Below are 20,549 nucleotides of genomic sequence, written 5' to 3'. Positions count from 1 at the left end.
GCCGAGCAGCAGCCGCAGCCGCAGCAGCAGCAGCAGCAGCAGCAGCAGCAGCAGCCGCAGAGGCCGCAGCCGAGCGATTGAGCGCCTGTCCAGCGGGCGGCTGTCCTTGTTTCGAGCGGAACGAGTGCGTGCACCACACCGAGATTTCTGCGTTCAATAGCGCCGAGGCCATGATGAGCCCGCCGGCCGCGCGCCTGGCGCTGGTTCTCCTGTCTTGCGTTGTATGGATGTTGTACAGCTGCGCAGACGGTGAGTACATCGACCAAAATGTCTAACTTTGGAAGAACTTGTGCGCTTCGGATGGCAGTGCGGATCCGCCGCCGGGTTCCAAATTGGACCGACTTAGAAAGCTGGGTGAATTGGTCTTAACTGTGGGGCGTTTTGCCATTTGAGGACTTTTTGTACTAAATGGACTGTTCTGCGCAAAAGAGTTTGGTTTGATTTTCAACCCAAATTCGGTCCACTTTTTGACCCAAATGGAGTTCTTTTCAAATGGATGTAACAGCGCTTGCTCTTGTGCACGTAAGCTTTGCGTTCTGAGTGCAAAGAGTCTTTTTTACCTGATTTTTATGCTTCTTTAACAAGCTGACATTGATTGCGAGACACAATGGCAAATTCCAACCCCACCCCACCCCCCCCCCTCCCTCGCCCAAATGCGCACGGCAACTCGAGAGACAGAAGTTTGCGAGGAAACGAATCTTAGAAGGATTCCTTAACTGAAGTGACAGAGCAGAAGAAAATGATCGCAATTGTTAAATATGAACATGCGAGAACCCCAATATCACAGGGAGGATGATATACAGCAAGTCCTCAACATAGACACTTATCAAATATGTTTGGGGAGTAAAAGAGCCCCAGTGAGGACAAAATTGCGTGTCACTTTGTTGGAGAGGCAAACTCCGTTTTTCTCCCCACATACTGTCTTGGAAATAAGCAAAGGTTGTACTTATGAGTAATGACGACGTCCGTCCGGTCTGCAACAAAAGTCGTTTATTCCATGTGGCGCTAAGCATAAGCGATCAAATAATCATTTGAATAGTGATGGAGTGAATCCAGAGCCCTCCCTGCTCTCTTCTTGCCACCGAACAATGTTTCATATCGAGTAGGACATGCAACCGACGCAACTATATCATTTGATCCACTTTGATGTTAACGTGGCACAGACAAACAAGTCCATCCCTCCAAATAAAATCAACCAAAACGTCTGTCTGCGTTTATAGCGACGTGCACACGCGTAAGTTAGCAAGACAACAGCACCACTATTGGCTTTAATATTTGCAACCACACATTGCATTTTTTTTTTTATTAAAAAAAAAAAAGAAAAAAGAGGGGGGGGGGGCAAATACGTTGCACTGGAGCGTGTGTGGGCGGTGGGGCAAAGGAAACGATTGTCACGAAGATTTGTTACAAGAGACGTGAAATTCCAACACGTCTTCCTTTTTGTCAAAGTAGCTTTTGGTAATTGATGAAAAGAAAACAGTTGCAAGTGGAATTTGTTGACTTCCAGCGCCATCCTGCGGGCAGGAGTCGAGTTAAAAAAAAAAAAAAAAAAAAAACTTGTTCTCTCCCCGAGTGGCGGTAGAATGATACAAGTGGACTGTATTTCTTCCCTTTTTCGACATGTGCAACTGTCCTTGAAATCATTCAGCTTCTTGAAACTGTTATCTCGTGACAAAAATGTGTCTTGCTGATTTTTTGGGTGAATATATTATTTTAGTTGGTTTATTTCATATTATTGTCAGTCATGCAGGTGACGCAATTTGAAAAAACAAACTTGTAACTGGGCATGAAATCTTTTTTTTTTTTTTTTGTAACTACCGGAAAAAACAGTACGCTTGAATTGTTCGGTACCTGTGTTAAAAAAAAAGCGGCGTGACTTGTCAAGACGTCTTCCTTTGCATAGAATGCAAACGTATCTTTTGGCGATAGATGAAAATAAAAATAAAAAGTCGGATGTGGACTCTTTTGACGTGGGCAGTACTTAAGTAAAAAAACAAACTTTTCTCTGTCCAAAGGTCACAATGAAACAAGAGGAATGAATTTCCTCCATTTTTAGACATGGGCAACAGTTCCTGAAATTATTCAGCATGAAAAAAAAAAAAAGCAATGTTTATGCTCTCAGGCTAATAGTCCTTTAATGCCCAAGTCAGTCATGCAGGTGACGCAATTTGAAAAAAACTCATTTTGACTTCATTCTTGTCTGTTTGCTGAATTTCTCCTTTTCACCAAATGCTGAAAAATGACCAAGGCAACTTTGCTGTTTCATCAGGAATAACCAATCTTAAGACATGTGACACAGCCCACGGATGGACTCTTCACGGCTCCCACTGTTACAAGAAGATGGAGGCAACCAACGGTTGGCAGGGGGCTCGTTACAACTGCACCTTAGAGGACGCCGACCTTGTCTCCTTCGCCGACGAGACCGTGGAAGACTTTGTGAAGCGGCAAATGGGCGACAAGCCGTTCTGGATCGGACTCTCCAATCTGGTAAGACCAAAGTGCTGTTGGCTCGCCCTTGGTACGCCATTGACAACCGGGATTGGTTTCGGCAGGACTGCGATGAGGACTGGTGTGAATTTTCGGGAGAAAAGGAGCTGACTTGGACCAACACCAGTCTGACGCTGGACTACACCAACTGGGACACGCGTCAAAAGGGAAGGTAAGAAGGTCACCTCTTTGCGTTCCGTGTCCGGCAAGATGCACAGGAACATTTTGGAACCCTTTCCAAAAATGTGTGCGCAGGTTCAAAAACAGCTTTTGTTTTCTTTCGATCCGAAAAGAGGAAAATCAACTCCAAATTGGCCTGTCGTGTGTCTCATTTTCCCCCACTTTTCCCCGACAGCGCCGACGTTGAGTCCTGCGCCTACGTCAACCAAGGTGCGCGCCATCAGCCTGGCAAGTGGAGACATGGATCGTGCCAGTCCTCACTGGCGTACATGTGCGAGCGGTCGCTCGCCGGTAAGTCTGAACCCCCGTTGTAATGTTGACGCTGAAAGAAGCAAAGCGCAACTACGTCATCTTTCTGCAGCCTGCTCGAATGGACGTACCTGTTCCCGCAAAGAATCTGCTTCCATTTCCTATCAACTGGAGAGTAAGTGGCAAGGACGCTTCGTTTCACACCGCACCCTCTTTTGGTGGTTTTCTAACGAGGTTCTTTTGGGTTTCAGCTTCCTTCTGCGACTCTGGCGACTTCCTGTACAAGGACTCTTGTTACCATTTTGAGGGCCCCCCGTCAAACTGGCAAGCGGCTGAGGATTTCTGCAAGAAGAAGGGAGGTCACCTGGCCAGCGTCCACTCACTGGTTGACGGAGAATTTTTGGCTGGTGAGCGAGCGCCAAGGCAAAATGAGCAGGCCAGCAATGGACCGGCAATGTTTCACAACAAGTCTTTGTTCTGCTCTCCTCAAGCTCACATGCGATATTGGTGGAATATGGTGGGACTCAAGAAGACCAACGGCAAATATGAGTGGACCGACAGATCAACCACAGTAAGTGACAAGTGCGCAACAGATCGGGGTCCAAAAAAGAGGGCAAAGGTTAAAAAGTGTCATTTGAGCAGAAGGGAGTTGTGCTGAATTAGGAGGACAAATCTGACAAGAATGCTCTCCCTGTCAAATGGTTTGATTTGAATGTGTTACAAGACAAACGGGTTTTTTCATTTGATGACGATTCAAATGATCATTGAGATGGAAAAAACAATGAAGTGATCAGTAGAATCCAAGTGCACCTTTCATTTTCCAGGGAAACATTTGTCAGGCTGAATATGGCAACAAGTCTGATTGTGAGAAAGCGGTTGTGAAAATGAATCGGAGAGATTTCAATCAATACAGTGACTTTGAAGGAATTTGCTGGAAAGCCATGTGAGCAGCTGCAACACCTAACACGCTCAAGTCACGCCCACCCGCTGTGTCCTCCCGCCGCAGAATGACGTCCCGTGGCGTACAGGATACGAACGTGACGGCTGCGCCCAATTGCTGTGGACTGGTGACGTTGGCATGTGGCCTTGCCACGAGGTTTTCCCACCCATCTGTCAAAAAGGTGAGAAAGTCGCGAGCTCTCATTTGCCCTTTGTCTTCTGGTTGCTCTCTCATATTTGATCCTCTCACGTCGTCCTTACAGGCAAGGCCAGAGATTCCTTCGAGTTTCGTGTGGCGCCGACATCAGAATCAGGTGGGAGTCCCACACAGGGTCGCAGCCCTCTCTCTCCTCTCGCCCGCCCGCCCCTCCCTCCCCTGCTCCGGGTAGGCAAGGGGGGGGGGAGACAGCAGAGGCCGGTGAGGAAAAGCAAAGGGAGGGTGGCGGGGGGGGATTCCAAGGCCACACAACTGCTTCCAAATGAATTGCCTTTCACTCATCCAAATAATAATACTACCTATCCACATGTAATCAATTGGGTTATGTGAACATTTGACACACGAAATAGAAAAGCCAAATGGAAAAAAAAGACGGACAGCGCACACACTACGTTATGGCCGCGTTACTGTTTGCGACGAAAGCGTGTCAGACTGAAGTGGACTGAATTCCCTCCATCCTTTGACATGTCCTTGGAATTATTCAGCATCTTGAAAAGGGTTGATGACGATCGTGAGAAGAAAGGAAAAAAGGGCCTTGTTGATTTTTTGAGGATAGATGATTTCAGAATCAGAATTGGCTTTATTGACCAACTTTGTGCACGGCCAACAGGGAATTGGACTCCGGTTGATCTCAGCCTCTGCGCAACGCTTACGTTCCAGTTGATTGAGCTCATATTGTATTATTGTCAGTCGTGCAGGTGACGCAATTTGGCAGCCACTTCCTTCTTGTCTCTTTGCTCAATTTGTGTTTTTCCGCCAAACGCTGACAAATGACCAAGGCAACTTTGCTCTTTCATCAGCACCAATCATTCCTGAGGCGACATGTAACGCAAAAGTCGGATGGACCCTTCACGGCTCCCACTGCTACAAGAAGATGGCGCCGACCAACGGTTGGCAGGGGGCTCGTTACGACTGCCTCTGGGAGGGCGGCGACCTTGTTTCCATCACCTCCGAGGACGAGGAAGACTTTGTGAAGAAGCAAATGGGCGACGAGCCGTTCTGGATCGGACTCTCCAATCTGGTAAGACCAAAGTGTTGTTGGCTCGCCCTTGGTACGCCATTGACAACCGGGATTGGTTTCGGCAGGACTGCGATGAGGATTGGTGTGAATTTTCGGGAGGAAAGGAGCTGACGTGGTCCAACACCAGTATGACGCCGGACTACACCAACTGGGACCCACGTCAAGACGGAAGGTAAGAAGGTCACCTCTTTGCGTTCGGCGTCAGGCAAGATGCACAGGAACATTTTGGAACCCTTTCCAAAAATGTGTGAGCAGGTCCAAAGACAGCTTTTGTTTTCTCTTGATCCGAAAAGAGGAGAATCAACTCCAATTTGGCTTGTGGTGGGTCTCATTTTCCCCCACTTTTCCCCGACAGCTCCAGCGTTGCTTCCTGCGCCTACGTCAACCAAGGTGCGGACCTCTACAATCATCCTGGAAAGTGGAGACATGGCTCGTGCCGATCCTCCTTGGCGTACATGTGCAAGTGGTCGCCCGATGGTAAGTGTGCACGTCCGTGTCGATGTTGACGCTGGAAGGAGGAAAATTGCAATCACGTCGTCCTCCTGCAGACTGCCCGGACGGATGGCCGTGTTCCTACAAAGACTTGGGTTACCGATACAGACGAGTTGACAGTGAGCGGCAGCCACGCTTCTTCTTTCTCCGCCCGCAGCGTCTCCTTGTGCTTTTCTAACGAGGTTCTTTTGGTTTTCAGCTTCCTTCTGCGACTCTGGCGAGTTCCTGTACGAGGACTCTTGTTACCGTTTTGATGGGACACGTAAAACCTGGCAAGAGGCTGAGGCTTTCTGCAAGAAGAAGGGAGGTCACCTGGCCAGCGTCCACTCACCGGTTGTCGGACAATTCTTGTTTGGTGAGCGAGCGCCAAGGCAAAATGAGCAGGCCAGCAATGGACCGGCAATGTTTCACAACAAGTCTTTGTTCCGCTCTCCTCAAGCTCACGTGCGACGAGATGGACATGGATGGTTGGCTTGGCTGGGACTCAAGAAGAACAATGGCAACTTTGAGTGGAGCGACACATCATCTCTCGTAAGTGACCTACCTTACCTGTGTGCACCAGATCGAGGTCCAAAAAGTTGTCAATGGGCCAGAATGAAGCCGTCATGTTAAAAAGTGGGATTTTAGCGGAACAAAGTTGTTTTGAGTTAGAAGGACAAATCGGACAAGCATGCTCGCTCGCTCGCTCGCTCTGCCTGTCAAATGGTTTGGTTTGATTTGAATTGGACTTGCCTTGAGCGGTGTTGCAAGACAAACGTGTTTTTTCATTCGATGAGGATTCAATGAGGATCACCACCATAGTGATCAATCGAATGAAAGTGCACCCACCGCTCGTCTTGCAGGGCAACATTTTTTCATTGAAACCTTTCAATCTGAATTCTGATTGTGAGAAAGAGGTGATGAAACTGAATTGGAGAGATTCGAATCAATAGAGTGACTTTGAAGGGATTTGCTGGGAGGCCATCGGAACAACTGCAACAACTAACCCACTCAAGTCGCACTCCCTTTGTCCTGCCCCCCCCCCCCCCCGCAGGATGATGTCCCGTGGTATAATTCATACAGATCATCTGATTGCTCCAAATTGGCATTTGATGGTAAAGCTCACCTGACCCAGTGCGATACCCTTCGTCCATCCATCTGTCAAAAAGGTCGGCAAGTCACGACCTCTCATTTGCCCTTTGTCTTCTTGGCGCTCTCTCATGTTTGATCCCTCTCACATCCTTGCAGGCAAGGCCAGAGACATCCTTCCGCATCTTCTGACGCCGACATCAGCATCAGGTGGGTGGGCGTCCCACCCTGCAGCCCACATGCAAAATGCCATTTGCCCTCAAGTGACCTGACCCGAGTCTCGCTCGCAGGCAAGAGCGCAAAGTGCGGCTGGTGGCAGGAGAACCCCGCCAACGACTTCTGCTACCTGATCAACTCCAAGCCCACCAAGACCTGGAAGGAGGCGCGAGACAAGTGCGCCCGCCTCAACGGCAACCTGCTCGGCTTCGCCGACTCGCAGGAACACGCCTTCGTCCAAGGTAGGCTGTCCACAATCTAATGTGCTTGATGAAAGAATTGGAATCGAGGGAGCACCAAACTTTGCCAAGTGTCTTTCAATCCAAAGAAATGGACACGAGCCAGACGTCATCCGCACTTCATTACGGTTAAGCACATGCGCCTGTGAGATGTTTCAACCGTGTTGACCTTTGACCCAAAGGTCTTCTGCCAAACAACGCTTCTTTGTGGTTGGACACCAACGACACCACGGTCGAAGACGGCAGCGAGCGGTCGGCCCGATCCTCACCCAATTCCGTCCAGTTGGCCGCCGCAGGTGGGTGGCTCTAAAACCTGGCCGGAAGACGTCCGTTTCCGTGGAGGAGCGCTGAGCGTCTGCCGTCTCCTTCCAGGTGACCCCTCCGGCCCAGGCTGCAACTCCTTACTCGGCGGCGAGGGCGGCCCGGAAGTCGGCGATTGCGAGGAGAAGCGCGGCTACGTCTGCAAGAGACGAGGTAAGACAAGGCGCTCGGTCCATTCTGCCCAACGCGTGTCATCAGATCGGAGGACCGAAATGGCGATGGCTCGTTTTTTGGTCTGACGTCAGTGCTGATGCGGGTGACGCAATTGGCTGAAACGGAATAAAAGGCGAGCTCTGCTGGTTTGTGGCAGACCCTCATTTCGCCAAATACAAAAACCACGGCGCTCTTACGTCACAATAGTCCCAAAACGTTGTACATGTAGCAATGATAATAAAGATCTATTCTATTCTATTCTATTCCATTCTATTCTCAGTCATTCAGACATGTGATTGGACCAAAGGGTGGCACCGCTTCGCCTCCAACTGCTACAAGAAGATGGAGACAACCAACGGTTGGCTGGGGGCTCGTTACGACTGCGTCTCGGAGGGCGGCGACCTGGTCTCCATCGTCTCGCCTTACGAGGAAATCTTTGCGAAGATGCAAATGGGCGACAAGCCCTTCTGGATCGGACGCTCCAATCTGGTGAGGCGCAAGCGAGCGGCACTTGGCTGGCTACTGGTAGTGAGTTGACTGACAACGGGTTTGGACTCTGCAGAACTGCAACGAGACCTGGTGTCAGTTTTTTCAAGCGGGAGAAAAGAAGCTGACTCAGTCCGACACCGCTGTGATGCCGACCTACGCCAACTGGTACTCAGGTCAAGACACAAGGTGAGAAGGTCACCTCTTTGTGTCCGTTCATTGTCAGGCGGGCGGGGCACACGGCCAGATGATGGAACCCGTCTGCAAAACCTGAGCGAGCGCACAAGGACGACGAGCAAGGAGCCTTCCAATCGGCCCCTTTGTGGGATGTGGCTCTGGCTTTTCACGGCTTCTCACCGACAGGTCCGACGTTGCTTCCTGCGCCTACGTCAACCAAGGGGTGCACCCCAACAGTCAGCCTGGCAAGTGGAGACATGGCCCGTGCGGATCCTCCTTGGCGTACATGTGCAAGCGGTCGCCCGACGGTAAGGGTGCACGTCCGTTGAATTGTTGACGCACGCTCGGAGGAGAAAAACGCAATCGCCTCATTCTCCTGCAGCCTGCCCGGAGGGACGGCTGTGTTCCTACAAAGACTACGGACTCGGCGTCAGTCGAGTGGAGAGTGAGTGGCAGCGACGCTTCTTCTTTCTTTTCATAGCTGCAGCGCCCCCTTGTGGTTTTGTAATCCATGTTTCTCGCCGGCTTCAGCTTCCTACTGCGACCCTGGCGACTTCCTGTACAAGGGCTCTTGCTATCACTTTGGGGGAATGGAGAGCACTTGGAAGGAGGCCGAGAAGTTCTGCCAAGACTGGAAAGGTCAACTGACCAGCGTCCGCTCACTGGTCGATGGCCAATTCTTGGCTGGTGAGCACCAGGGTCAAACTGCCGATGCCAACTATCGCCCCCCCCCCTCCCAACGTCTGACACGTTTGAATGCTCTTCTCGCTTTCTATGATTTCCTCCAGCTCACGCGCCACATGTAGGAGGTTTGCAATCTTGGGTGGGACTCAAGAAGAACAAGCGAAACTTTGAGTGGAGCGACGCAACACCTGCGGTAAGCGCAACGGTTTGGAGCACTTTACAAAGGTTGTCACTGGCCCAGAATGAAGGTGTCATTTCGGAAGGCTCATTGCAGCAGAACAAATTTGGACTGAATTAGAAGGGGAAAAAACGACATTTGGTCCGGTTGGAGGAAGAGAAAAATGCCCAACGTTGGGGTTCTTTGAAACTAAGATAGTCCTTCACTGGAAAACTTGAATGAAATGATCAAAGCGCCGAAGTTCACAGGTCAGAGTGGGACTTCGAGGAGAATCAAATGAAAACGGTTTGCGTCTGAAACGCAAATTGTGCTTTGACTGGAAAATAGTCGTAAATTGACGACAATGAGATAGATTTGCTTTGAGAAAATATTGACGAGTGGGAGGAAAATAGGACTTTGGAAAAAAATGTGCTCACGTCTGGCGCGTCGTCCGCAGGACAACATCGAGTGGTTCCCAAACAGGCCGGCCCGACGGGGTGACTGCGCTGCCTTGTCGCAGACTGGACAACTTGAGGACTGGCCCTGCACTAAAAGTCAGCCATTCATCTGTAAAAAAGGTCCGCAAATGAGACGAGCGCTCACTTTGCACCTCTCAATAATAATCATCATCATAATAATTAATTAATAAATAAATACAATTCATTCATGCATAATAAAAATTTAAAAAATAAATAAATAAATAAATGTATATCAAATTTCATTTGAAAAGCACTTTACATTTTAAGGCAAATCTAAGAGTGCTAATGTGTCCTCTCTTTTCCTTCCTTGCAGCCAAGGTCCGAGACTTTCTTCTTCCTCCGCCGCCAGGTGGGCGTCCCACTCGCCAGTCGACGTGCGGTGGCCTCTCGTCGCCCGTTTGCCCTCAAATGACTCGACTCTCGCTTGCAGGCTGGAGCGCAAAGTGCGGCTGGTGGCTGGAGCGATCCTCCTCCGACTTCTGCTACCTGATCCAACGCAGGCCAACCAAGGCCTGGAAGGAGGCGCGAGACGACTGCCTTCACCGCGGAGGCGACCTGCTCAGCATCACCGACTCACTAGAACAGGCATTCATACAAAGTAGGCTGTCCGTAGTCGCAATCAGGGCTGTTGAATTCCCCCAACGTGCACTGTTTCAATCTCTTGTTCCACATTTGACCATTTACCTCCAAAGGTCTGTACACTTTTCTGCCGAGCGCTCCCTCTCTGTGGTTGGGCGTCAACAACAACATCACGAACGACGGCAGCGGGTGGACTGACGGATCCCCGCTGGGTTACGTCGTCACGGACGGAGGTGGCTCCAAAACCCAATCGATGTTTGTCTGCGAGGAATGGAGCTGAGCATCTGTCATCTCTTTCCAGGAGACCCCGGCGACCTCTCTGCTGCGTCCTGTCTTTCCTTTCTCCCCGGCAACGGCCGCTGGAAGTTTGACGAGTGCCGGAAGAAGAGAGGCTACATGTGCAAGAAAAGAGGTAAGACGCGGCGGCGACGCCCGGCCGATTCTCACAACGTGCTGACTCGCTTCTTTGGCTTCTGTCTTGCAGGAGACATTCCAAAATTGCCGCAGCAGCCTCATGACGGTACGTCTCCTTCCAACAACGGGAGACAAAACTGACATGACGATGACGGCATTCTTGTCTGTTTGGTGAATTTGTGTTTTTCACAAAAAGCTGCAAATTGACCAAGAGAATTTTGCTCTTTCATCAGCATTAACCGATCGTGAGTCACCATGTGACACAGTCAACGGATGGACTTTTCACGGCTCCAAGTGCTACAAGAAGATGGAGAAAACCAACGGGTGGCTGGGGGCCCGTTACGACTGCTTGTGGGAGGGCGCCGACCTTGTCTCCATCACCTCGTCTTACGAGGAAAGCTTCGTGAAGAAGCAAATGGGCGACAAGGCCTTCTGGATCGGACTCTCCAATCTGGTGAGACCAAAGTGCTAGCGGCCGTTGGCTGGCTATTGCTACGCCATTGACAACGGCTTTGGACTCTGCAGAACTGCGACGAGGCCTGGTGTCAGTTTTCCGAAGCAGGAGAAAAACCGCTGACTTGGTCCGACACCGGTGTGACGCCGACCTACGCCAACAGGGACTCGCGTCAAGACGGAAGGTAAGAAGGTCACCCCTTTGCGTCCTTTCATTGTCAGCCAGGGCACATGGCGAGATGATGGAACCCATTTGCGAAATTTGGGAGAGCACATGTATTGACGTGAAATTGTCTTTTGCCGAGAAAGATGGGAAAAGCCTCCGATTTGGACCGTTTCTGAGAGGCGTGTCTCATTTTTCCCCACTTTTCCGCGACAGCTCCAACGTCGAGTCCTGCGCCTACGTCAACCAAGGTGTGCACCTCTCCAGTCAGCCTGGCAAGTGGAGACATGGATCGTGCGGCTCCTCCTTGCCGTACATGTGCGAGAGGTCGCCCGATGGTAAGTGTGCACGACCGTTGTATTGTTGGCGGTGAAAGGAGGACAAAATGCAATCACGTCGTCCTCCTGCAGACTGCCCGGAGGGACAGCTATGTTCCTACAAAGACTACGTACTGGGCTACCATCGAGTGGAGAGTGAGTGGCAGCGACGCTTCTCCTTTCTTTTCACACTGTCCAATGTCCCCTTGTGGTTTTGTAATCCGTGTTTCTTGCCGGCTTCAGCTTCCTACTGCGACACTGGCGACTTCCTGTACAAGGGCTCTTGCTATCACTTTGAGGGGGTGATGCGAACTTGGGAGGGGGCCGAGACGTTCTGCGGAATATGGAAGGGTCACCTGGCCAGTGTCCTCTCATGGGACGAGGGCAAATTCTTGGCTGGTGAGCGCCAGGGTCAACCTGGCAATGCCAGCTATCCCCCCCCCCGCATTTCCCAACGTCTGACATGTTTGAATGCTCTTCTCGCTTTTTGTAATTTCTTCAAGCTCACGCGCCATACGTAGGAGGATTCCAATCTTGGGTGGGACTCAAGAAGAACAAGGGCAACTTTGAGTGGAGCGACGCAACACCTGTAGTAAGCCAAACGTCTGCAAAAGTTGTCACTGGCCCAGAATGAAGGTGTCATATCAGAAGGCAAAAAGTCCAAGTGAGGACAAAAGCCAAATTTTCGCAAAACAAGAGGAACAAAAGTTAGACTTTGGGTAGAATGTTCAAGAAGAGATCAATATTGGAGGTGTTAATCAGGTGGAGCAATAACAAGGACAAAGTTGTGAAATTATGAGAATAAAATCGAATGAAGTGAAAAAAGAAATCATATATGGTTCAAGTGCAGAATTTCACAGGACAAAGTCGCTCATTTCTGAGAATGTAAAATTGAGTTTGAAACTTAACTTGTTATTTAAGTGGAGGGAAATTTTCCAATGAATTCAAGTCACGCTGTGGGAAAGTGTGGATTAGTGGGAGGAGAGAGGACTCATCATTTCGGAGCATATGCGGTGGCGGCGAGCGAGACCAAACGCGCCAAAGTCACGTCTGGCGTGTCGTCCGCAGGGCAACATCGAGTGGGCCCCAGACGGGCCGGCAGGACGTGGCGACTGCGCTTCCTTGTCGCAGACTGGACAACTTGAGGACCGGCCCTGCACCAATGCTCGGCCATTCATCTGTAAAAAAGGTCAGCAAATGACGACCACTTACTTTGGACTTCTCAATAATAATCATCATCATAATAATTAATTAATAAATAAAATTAATTAATGCATAGTAAAAGTTAAAAAACAAATAAATAAATAAATAAATAAATGTATATATCAAATTTCATTTGAAAAGCACTTTACTTTTTAAGGCAAAGCTAAGAATGCTAACGTGTCCTCTCTTTTCCTTCCTTGCAGCCAAGGTCCAAGACTTTCTTCTTCCTCCGCCGCCAGGTGGGCGTCCCACTCGCCAGTCAACGTGCGGTGGTCTCTCGTCGCCCGTTCGCCCTCAAGTGACTCGACTCTCGCTTGCAGGCTGGAGCGCAAAGTGCGGCTGGTGGCTGGAGCGATCCTCCTCCGACTTCTGCTACCTGATTCAACGCAAGCGCACCAAGATTTGGGAGGAGGCGCGGGACGACTGCCTTCGCCGCGGAGGCGACCTGCTCAGCATCGCCGACTCACAAGAACACACCTTCATACAAGGTAGTCTGTCTGTCTGTCTGTCTGTCTGTCTGTCTGTCTGTCTGTCTGTCTGTCTGTCTATCCGGTCACGATCAGAGCTGTTAAATTCCCCCAATGTGGACCGTTTCAAACTCATTTGACCATTTACCTCCAAAGGTCTGCGCACTTTTCTGCCGAGCGCTCCCTCTCTGTGGTTGGGCGTCAACAACAACATCACGAACGACGGCAGCGGGTGGACTGACGGATCCCCGTTGGGTTACGTCGTCATGGACGGAGGTGGCTCCAAAACCCAATCGATGTTTGTCTGCGAGGAATGGAGCTGAGCATCTGTCGTCTCTTTCCAGGAGACCCCGGCGACCTCTCCGCTGCGTCCTGTCTTTCCTTGCTCACAAGCAACGGCCGCTGGAAGTTTGACGATTGCCGGAAGAAGAGAGGCTACATCTGCAAGAAAAGAGGTAAGACGCGGCGGCGACGCTCGGCCGATCCTCACAACGTGCTGACTCGCTTCTTTGGTTTCTGTCTTGCAGGAAACGTTCCGAAACCTTCGCAGCAGCCTCATGACGGTACGTCTCCTTGAACAGTGGCTTCAAACGACACGAGACAAAAATGACGTGACGACGCTTGCCTTCTTTTTTTATTTTCCTAGCGTAAAGAATTCAGGTTGTAAGCGAATGAAGGTTGTGCAAGATCAGCTGCTCGCCGTTCAATAGTGCCTGTACCATGGGTGACTCGCCCATGAGCTAAATAATCATTTGCGGCAGCCCGAGTTGGTTCTTTGAGATCGTTCAGCATCTTGAAACCGGCCCTGTTTATCTCTTGTGACTGCGAATAGCCTTCAATGGTCGTGTCCTTCTAAAGACTTGTCAGTCGCGGATTGCCAGTCAAGCAGGCGACGCAATTTGGCAAAAACTGAATTGGGTCGAGGGACTGCATTGTTACCTGTTTGCTGACTTTCTGCTTTTCACCAAACGTTGAAAAATGAGCAAGGCAACTAACTTTGCTGTTTTATCAGCATTGATCGATCCCAAGGCATCGTGTGACGCCAAAAACGGATGGAATCCTCACGGCCCCAACTGCTACAAGAAGATGGAGAAAACCAACGGGTGGCTGGGGGCCCGTTACGACTGCTTGTGGGTGGGCGGCGACCTTGTCTCCATCACCTCGTCTTACGAGGAAAGCTTTGTGAAGAAGCAAATGGGCGATGAGCCCTTTTGGATCGGGCTCTCCAATCTGGTGAGACGCGAGCGCAGGCTGCTGTTGGCTCGCTGCCGGTAGTTGACTGACAACCGGGATTGGTTTGGGCAGGACTGCAACAAGGACTGGTGTCAGTTTTTTGAAGAGGGGGAAAAGCAGCTGACTTGGTCCGACACCAGTATGACGCTGAACTACACCAACAGGGACTCGCGTCAAGACGGAAGGTAAGAAGGTCACCTCTTTGCGTTCTTTCATTGTCAGGCGGGGCACAGAGAAAGAAGGGAAAACTGTTTTGCGGGTGTGTATGTTTTTATGATGACTTTTCTCTACAGCTCCAACCTTCAGTCCTGCGCGTACGTCAACCAAGGTGTGCACACCTCCAGTCAGCCTGGCAAGTGGAGATATGGCTCGTGCGGATCCTCCTTGCCGTACATGTGCGAGAGGTCGCCCGATGGTAAGTGTGCACGTCCGTGTCGATGTTGACGCTGAAAGGAGGACAAAATGCAATCACGTCGTCCTCCTGCAGGCTGCCCGGAGGGACGGCTGTGTTCCTACAAAGACTACGGACTCGGCGTCAGTCGAGTGGAGAGTGAGTGGCAGCGACGCTTCTCCTTTCTTTTCATAGCTGCAGCGCCCCCTTGTGGTTTTGTAATCCATGTTTCTTGCCGGCTTCAGCTTCCTACTGCGACCCTGGCGACTTCCTGTACAAGGGCTCTTGCTATCACTTTGGGAGGATGGAGCGCACTTGGAAGGATGCCGAGAAGTTCTGCCAAAAATCGAAAGGTCACCTGGCCAGCGTCCTCTCATGGGACGAGGGCAAATTCTTGGCTGGTGAGCGCCAGGGTCAAACTGCCGATGCCAGCTATCCCCCCCCCCCCTCCTCCCAACGTCTGACACTTTTGAATGCTCTTCTCGCTTTTTGTGATTTCCTCAAGCTCACGCGCCATACGTAGGAGGATTCCAATCTTGGGTGGGACTCAAGAAGAACAAGGGCAACTTTGAGTGGAGCGACGCAACACCTGCAGTAAGCCAAACGTTTAGAGCGGCCTACAATAGTAGTCAAAAGTTCGACTTTGGCAAGAATGCTCGTCATGTTCCAAGAAGAGATAAACATTGAAGGTGTTAATCAGATGGGGTATTAACAAGGACAAATTTGTGAAATTGTGAGAATAAATTCGAATGAAGTGAAAAATAAACCATATATGGTTGAAGTGCAAAGTCGCTCGTTTCTGAGAATATAGAATTGAGTCTGAAACTCAAGTTGTGATTTAAGTGGATGGAACTTGTCCAATGAATTCAAGTCATACTGTGGGAAAGTGTGGATTAGTGGGAGGAGATAGGACTCATCATTTTGGAGCAAATGCGGTGGTGGCGAGCGAGACCAAACGCGCCAAAGTCACGTCCGGCGTGTCGTCCGCAGGGCAAGATCGAGTGGGTCCCAAACATGCCGGCCGGACGGGGTGACTGCGCTGCCTTGTCGCAGACTGGACAACTTGAGGACTGGCCCTGCACCAATCTTCAGCCATTCATCTGTAAAGAAGGTCAGCAAATGGCGACCACTCACTTTGCACTTCTCAATAATAATAATAATAATGATAATGATAAATAAATAAGTCATGAAAATAAATAAATACATTCATTTATAACGCACTTTACATTTTAAGGCAAATCTAAGAGTGCTAATGAGTCCTCTCTTTTCCTTCCTTGCAGCCAAGGTCCAAGACTTTCTTCTTCCTCCGCCACCAGGTGGGCGTCCCACCCACCAGTCGACGTGCGGTGGTCTCTCGTCGCCCGTTTGCCCTCAAGTGACTCGACTCTCGCTTGCAGGCCGGAGTGCAAAGTGCGGCTGGTGGCAGGACCGACCCTCCTCCGACTTCTGCTACCTGATCCAACGCAGGCACGCCAAGGCCTGGACGGAGGCGCGAGACGACTGCCTCCGCCACGGAGGAGACCTGCTCAGCATCACCGACTCACAAGAACAGGCATTCATACAAAGTAGGCTGTCCGTCTGTCTGGACGCGATCAGGGCTGTTGAATTCCCCCAACGTGCACTGTTTCAAACTCCTGTTGCACATCTGACCATTTACCTCCAAAGGTCTGCGCACTTCTCTGCCAAGCATTCCCTCTCTGTGGTTGGGCATCAACAACAACATCACGAAAGACAGCAGCGGGTGGACTGACGGATCCCCGTTGGGTTACGTCGTCATGGACGGAGGTGGCTCCAAAACCCAATCGATGTTTGTCTGCGAGGAATGGAGCTGAGCATCTGTCGTCTCCTTCCAGGAGACCCCGGCGACCTCTCCGCTGCGTCCTGTCTTTCCTTGCTCACAAGCAACGGCCGCTGGAAGTTTGACGATTGCCGGAAGAAGAGAGGCTACATCTGCAAGAAAAGAGGTAAGACGTGGCGACGCTCGGCCGATCCTCACAACGTGCCGACTCGCGTCGTTTGCTTTTGTCTTGCAGGAAACGTTCCGAAACCTTCGCAGCAGCCTCATGACGGTAAGTCTCCTTGAACGTTGGCTTCAAACGACACGAGACAAAAATGACACGACGATGCTTTGGCAGGCTTTAAGGAGATCCTTGTCTGCAACAAGCATTCTGCTGACCTCGTGTGCGAGGCCGAGGGTCCGAAGCAAAGCCGCATCAGCATCCAGTCCGCTTTTTACGGTCGGCGGAGTGACGACGTTTGCCAGGAGGACTCGTACGACGACTACTCATTCGACGACGACGACGACGACGACGACGACAACGACGACTCATTGGAAGACGGTAAGAGCTGAGAATCCACCATTGGCCAATGAAAGCATTTGTCCGCCAACCTCTGAAGGCCCATTCAACGCGTTTCGCTCGTTTTTTTCCTGAAAGTCTTCAAACAACTTTGGCCTGCTACGAAACTTCATGAAAATGAAGCAATGCTTACCGACCGTTCAGATGCTCGTTTGGCTCCTCATTCCAGTGCATCGATGCTCATATTCACCGACGTGTTGTAACTTGCAGAGACCACCTGCTCAGTGGAAGGCATCGTCCCTCGCTACAGGAAAATGTGCAACGGCCAGCAAAGATGCCACATTGAGCTTTTGGAGGACGCGTTCTGCCCTGCCCCCTCCAAATATCTGCAGATGGTCTATAGCTGCGAACAGAAAGGTGGGATTCACGCCTCGCGATCTTCCGCTCTGCACTGAATCTAGGACTCCTCAAATTCCCAGGAAAACCAATGCAAGGAGTCCCACGAGGGGCTCTGTGGCCGGATTTTTATTCGAAGCATCCGTTCCGAATTGTAATGACTTTTGGCTGTCCTCAGTGTGTCTCGACAGTCTGGGCATCGCCGACGGCAGCGTGGCGGACTCTTCCTTCAAAGCCTCCTCCTCGATGGAAGACGCCACCCCGGAAAAAGCCCGCCTCAACGGGGAGTCCTGCTGGAAGCCGTCCAAAAATGGTGCGTGGAAAATTGACCGCTTGGCACTTTGGTCTCCTCCTGAGCGTTCTTTTGTCCGCCCCCCTCCAGCCCTCGGCAGCTGGATCCTGGTGAACCTCGGTTACAAGAGAAAGGTGACGGCGATCGTGACCCAGGGCTGCAATAGCACCGATACTCGCTCCTGGGACATCCCACTTGAGATGAGACTGAGCGTCGATAGGAAGAAGTGGACCAAACACCCGGACGGGAAGGTGAGACAAGGGAGTGGACCGCGAGCTCATCCTCCCATCTTGTCACAACAAACAAGGAAACATTCGATTTCTAGTTCGTCGGCGGTGGGACTCATCTGCTTGAGACGCCCGCGTTCGCTCAGTACGTCCGCATCCTGCCGCTGGAGAATCGTCCAGAATTTGGCCTCCGCTTCGACATCTTGGGATGCCCACATGAGGGTGAGCAACGCAATCCGCGGCCGCTTTGGTTGCCCAAAACGACGACCCCAAAACATGCCACAAACTCTCGCCTTTTGTCCGACAGATAAGACCACCTGCGCCAGAAAGTTCAACAGCCTCCGCATCACCGATTGGCTGACGTGAGTCACACCTGACACGATGTTTCATGACCATGACGGCCAGTCGTCAATTTCACAATTTGCATCTACTGCAGCTTCTACTGTCCACCGGGCTGTGGCAAATACATTGTCGCTGGAACATTGGTCTACTCGGAGGTACGTGATTGCCTGACCCGCTGGTCGAGGTCTTGTATGCGATTGCAACTTTGTGTAAATGCAGGACTCGCACATCTGCGCGGCCGCCATTCACGCTGGAGTCGTTCAGAACGACATCGGAGGAGATTGCATTGTGATGAGCGCGCCCAGGCAGCACGTTTACTTGGGCTCCACCAGGAACAGGATCACCTCCAGAGAGTGAGTGGCCAACTTTCACAGAAAACTCCCCTGAGGAACCACCATCTAATGACCGCTTTCCTATCTGTAGTTTGAACAACCCACTGGGTGTGTCTTATACCTTTGCGGACGGGGGTGAGCTCCAAAACCATTTGTTTCGGTCACGCCAACTGTCATGACGACTAAAACTCACACGGGGTCTCGCCTGCAGAGCCCAGATGCGCGGCACCTGACTGGGAGGAGTTTGCCGGGTTCTGCTACAAAACGTTTGACGAGGAAAAGAACTGGGCTGATGCGCAACAGGTGTGTCGTGGTTTCGGTGCTGAACTGGTGTCCATCCGCAGCGAGGTGGAGCAGGCCTCAGTGAAAAATGTCTCCCACCTTGGTGCGCATCCCGACCGTTGATTAACAGTCCCCGTCGACATCTGAGAACCGGATGAGAGCTCTTTTCCCTCCCATCAGAAACCAGCGACATGTGGACCGGACTGAACGACCTGGCGCTTCCCGGCACGTTGGTGTGGTCGGACCGCCGCGCGGTGACCTTCACCCACTGGGCCGCGGGAGAACCCATCCAGCGCGTCGGCCTCGACCAACACTGCGTGGCTGTGTTACGGCAGGTGCGTCCTCCAATGAGCATTGGGAAGAAGAAGAGCTTTGCGCTCCACTGAAATGGATGGTTTTCTTTCAGACTGGAAGATGGAAGCGAATGTCCTGCGCCCGAGTCAACAGCTTCATGTGCAAAATGCCCACAGCGCATTTTCCAATTGCCGCACCGGAGCCACAGGTGGCGCCGTAGAGTCCGCCTGGCTGTGTCGGTTCCCAACGGCCCAAGAGCCCATGGAGAAAATTGACAATGCAAGCAAGTCATCGAAGACGGAGAATTTAATGCCCTTTCTACTCTGCTCCAAAGAAATAGTATCACCATTGTAACAAAAAAAAAACACAAAAACATAAAAACCCCCAAAAAAATGTCCCTGGCTAAGGCCTACAACATATCCGAAGGCCTGGAGAGAGAACTTATCTTATCACAAGTGTTTTTAGCATTTAGCTTCGCTGTTATTAGCCAACGAGATGTCGTGTCCAGATGCAATGTGAACAAGGGTGCTATGTTCACTAACACTCGACTCGACTCGGTTTGTCCTTTTCTCTTGTTTTGCGCGCGCTCGACTTAACTATTGACTGCCTTTTCGTGAAGTTACTGAGTCAAGGAGCAAAACGCATTGTTCAGAAATTCCAGTGCTTTCAAATCGTAAGAACGGGAGAGACGAGAATAGTCTCGAAGCTGGAATGAAAGTTTGAAATCGGTTACTGCTATCGTTCACTCTTTGGTTTTTATTCGTGTCGTGTTGTCTTGTCCTCGTCGCCCTTTAAAAAGCGCGCCCAGACTTGACGGCTTTTTGTTTGATTCTAGTTCAAAAGAAAAACTTCTGTAGATTGTATGATTACAAATAATGAATTTTGAATCAATAGAGAGCGATGTTCCTGATGCCTGCGACTGTAGAAACGTCACTGGAAGGGTAATCCAGTATTTTCCAGCATTTTCTATGGTCTCTTACCGCATCTACAATTCACTGTCATTTTATATCCACTTCTCGCATTTTTGATGACTGACTGCAGTTTTCCACTCCATCGCTGCTGTCGGAAAAATGTTGGTTTTCACTGTCGCTCTCTCGACGCTACGTTATCGCATCTACCATGTCGATTTGTATCCACTTATTACATTTTTGACGACTGATTGCAGTGTTTTAATCAATCACTGCTGTCAGAAAAGAATTGGTTGTCACTGTTGTTGTAAAAATTTCCAAATAAAAGCTATTGATTACAATTCAGGGTTTGGTCTTTTTTTCTCCGACGTTTTTCGATTGATTCAAACCGTGG

General features: G+C 50.6%; 1 protein-coding gene across 4 annotated transcripts; it reads left to right on the top strand.

Moving 5' to 3' along the window:
- On the top strand, positions 1-20,496 carry LOC148403311 (secretory phospholipase A2 receptor-like). Of its 4 annotated transcripts, XM_088365777.1 has the most exons (68): positions 1-249; positions 2,270-2,487; positions 2,553-2,659; positions 2,843-2,958; positions 3,029-3,091; positions 3,168-3,323; positions 3,408-3,487; positions 3,923-4,037; positions 4,119-4,169; positions 4,873-5,093; positions 5,159-5,265; positions 5,449-5,570; positions 5,642-5,704; positions 5,785-5,940; positions 6,025-6,116; positions 6,619-6,733; positions 6,813-6,863; positions 6,944-7,111; positions 7,291-7,404; positions 7,481-7,582; positions 7,863-8,071; positions 8,145-8,257; positions 8,432-8,553; positions 8,628-8,690; positions 8,777-8,932; positions 9,034-9,122; positions 9,544-9,664; positions 9,879-9,914; positions 9,996-10,163; positions 10,258-10,377; positions 10,446-10,556; positions 10,629-10,664; positions 10,792-11,012; positions 11,084-11,196; positions 11,391-11,512; positions 11,585-11,647; positions 11,735-11,890; positions 11,995-12,083; positions 12,560-12,680; positions 12,898-12,933; positions 13,015-13,182; positions 13,318-13,437; positions 13,506-13,616; positions 13,689-13,724; positions 14,174-14,394; positions 14,467-14,579; positions 14,688-14,809; positions 14,882-14,944; positions 15,031-15,186; positions 15,291-15,379; positions 15,776-15,896; positions 16,066-16,101; positions 16,183-16,350; positions 16,451-16,570; positions 16,639-16,749; positions 16,819-16,854; positions 16,921-17,124; positions 17,353-17,499; positions 17,657-17,791; positions 17,861-18,021; positions 18,096-18,219; positions 18,305-18,359; positions 18,434-18,494; positions 18,559-18,692; positions 18,763-18,806; positions 18,883-19,056; positions 19,134-19,288; positions 19,360-20,496. In XM_088365777.1, the coding sequence occupies exons 1-68, from the start codon at positions 171-173 to the stop codon at positions 19,465-19,467; spliced, it is 7,854 nt and encodes a 2,617-aa protein (XP_088221903.1). In that variant the 5' UTR covers positions 1-170; the 3' UTR covers positions 19,468-20,496. The 4 variants fall into 4 exon arrangements, with proteins under 4 accessions (XP_088221903.1, XP_088222152.1, XP_088221984.1 ...); XM_088365858.1 differs by lacking the exons at positions 3,168-3,323; positions 3,408-3,487; positions 3,923-4,037; ... (3 more) ...; positions 5,449-5,570; positions 5,642-5,704 and having other exon boundaries at positions 2-249; XM_088366026.1 differs by lacking the exons at positions 13,015-13,182; positions 13,318-13,437; positions 13,506-13,616; ... (7 more) ...; positions 15,776-15,896; positions 16,066-16,101.
- The last annotated feature ends 53 nt before the right edge of the window (positions 20,497-20,549 follow it).

The sequence above is a fragment of the Syngnathus floridae genome, chromosome 1 (genome assembly GCF_059516105.1).
Source record: "Syngnathus floridae isolate MCC-2025c chromosome 1, RoL_Sflo_1.0, whole genome shotgun sequence".
In the NCBI taxonomy this organism is placed as follows: Eukaryota; Metazoa; Chordata; class Actinopteri; order Syngnathiformes; family Syngnathidae; genus Syngnathus; species Syngnathus floridae.
The sequence above is the reverse complement of the archived record's forward strand: the minus strand, read 5'-3'. Positions and strand labels throughout refer to the sequence as shown.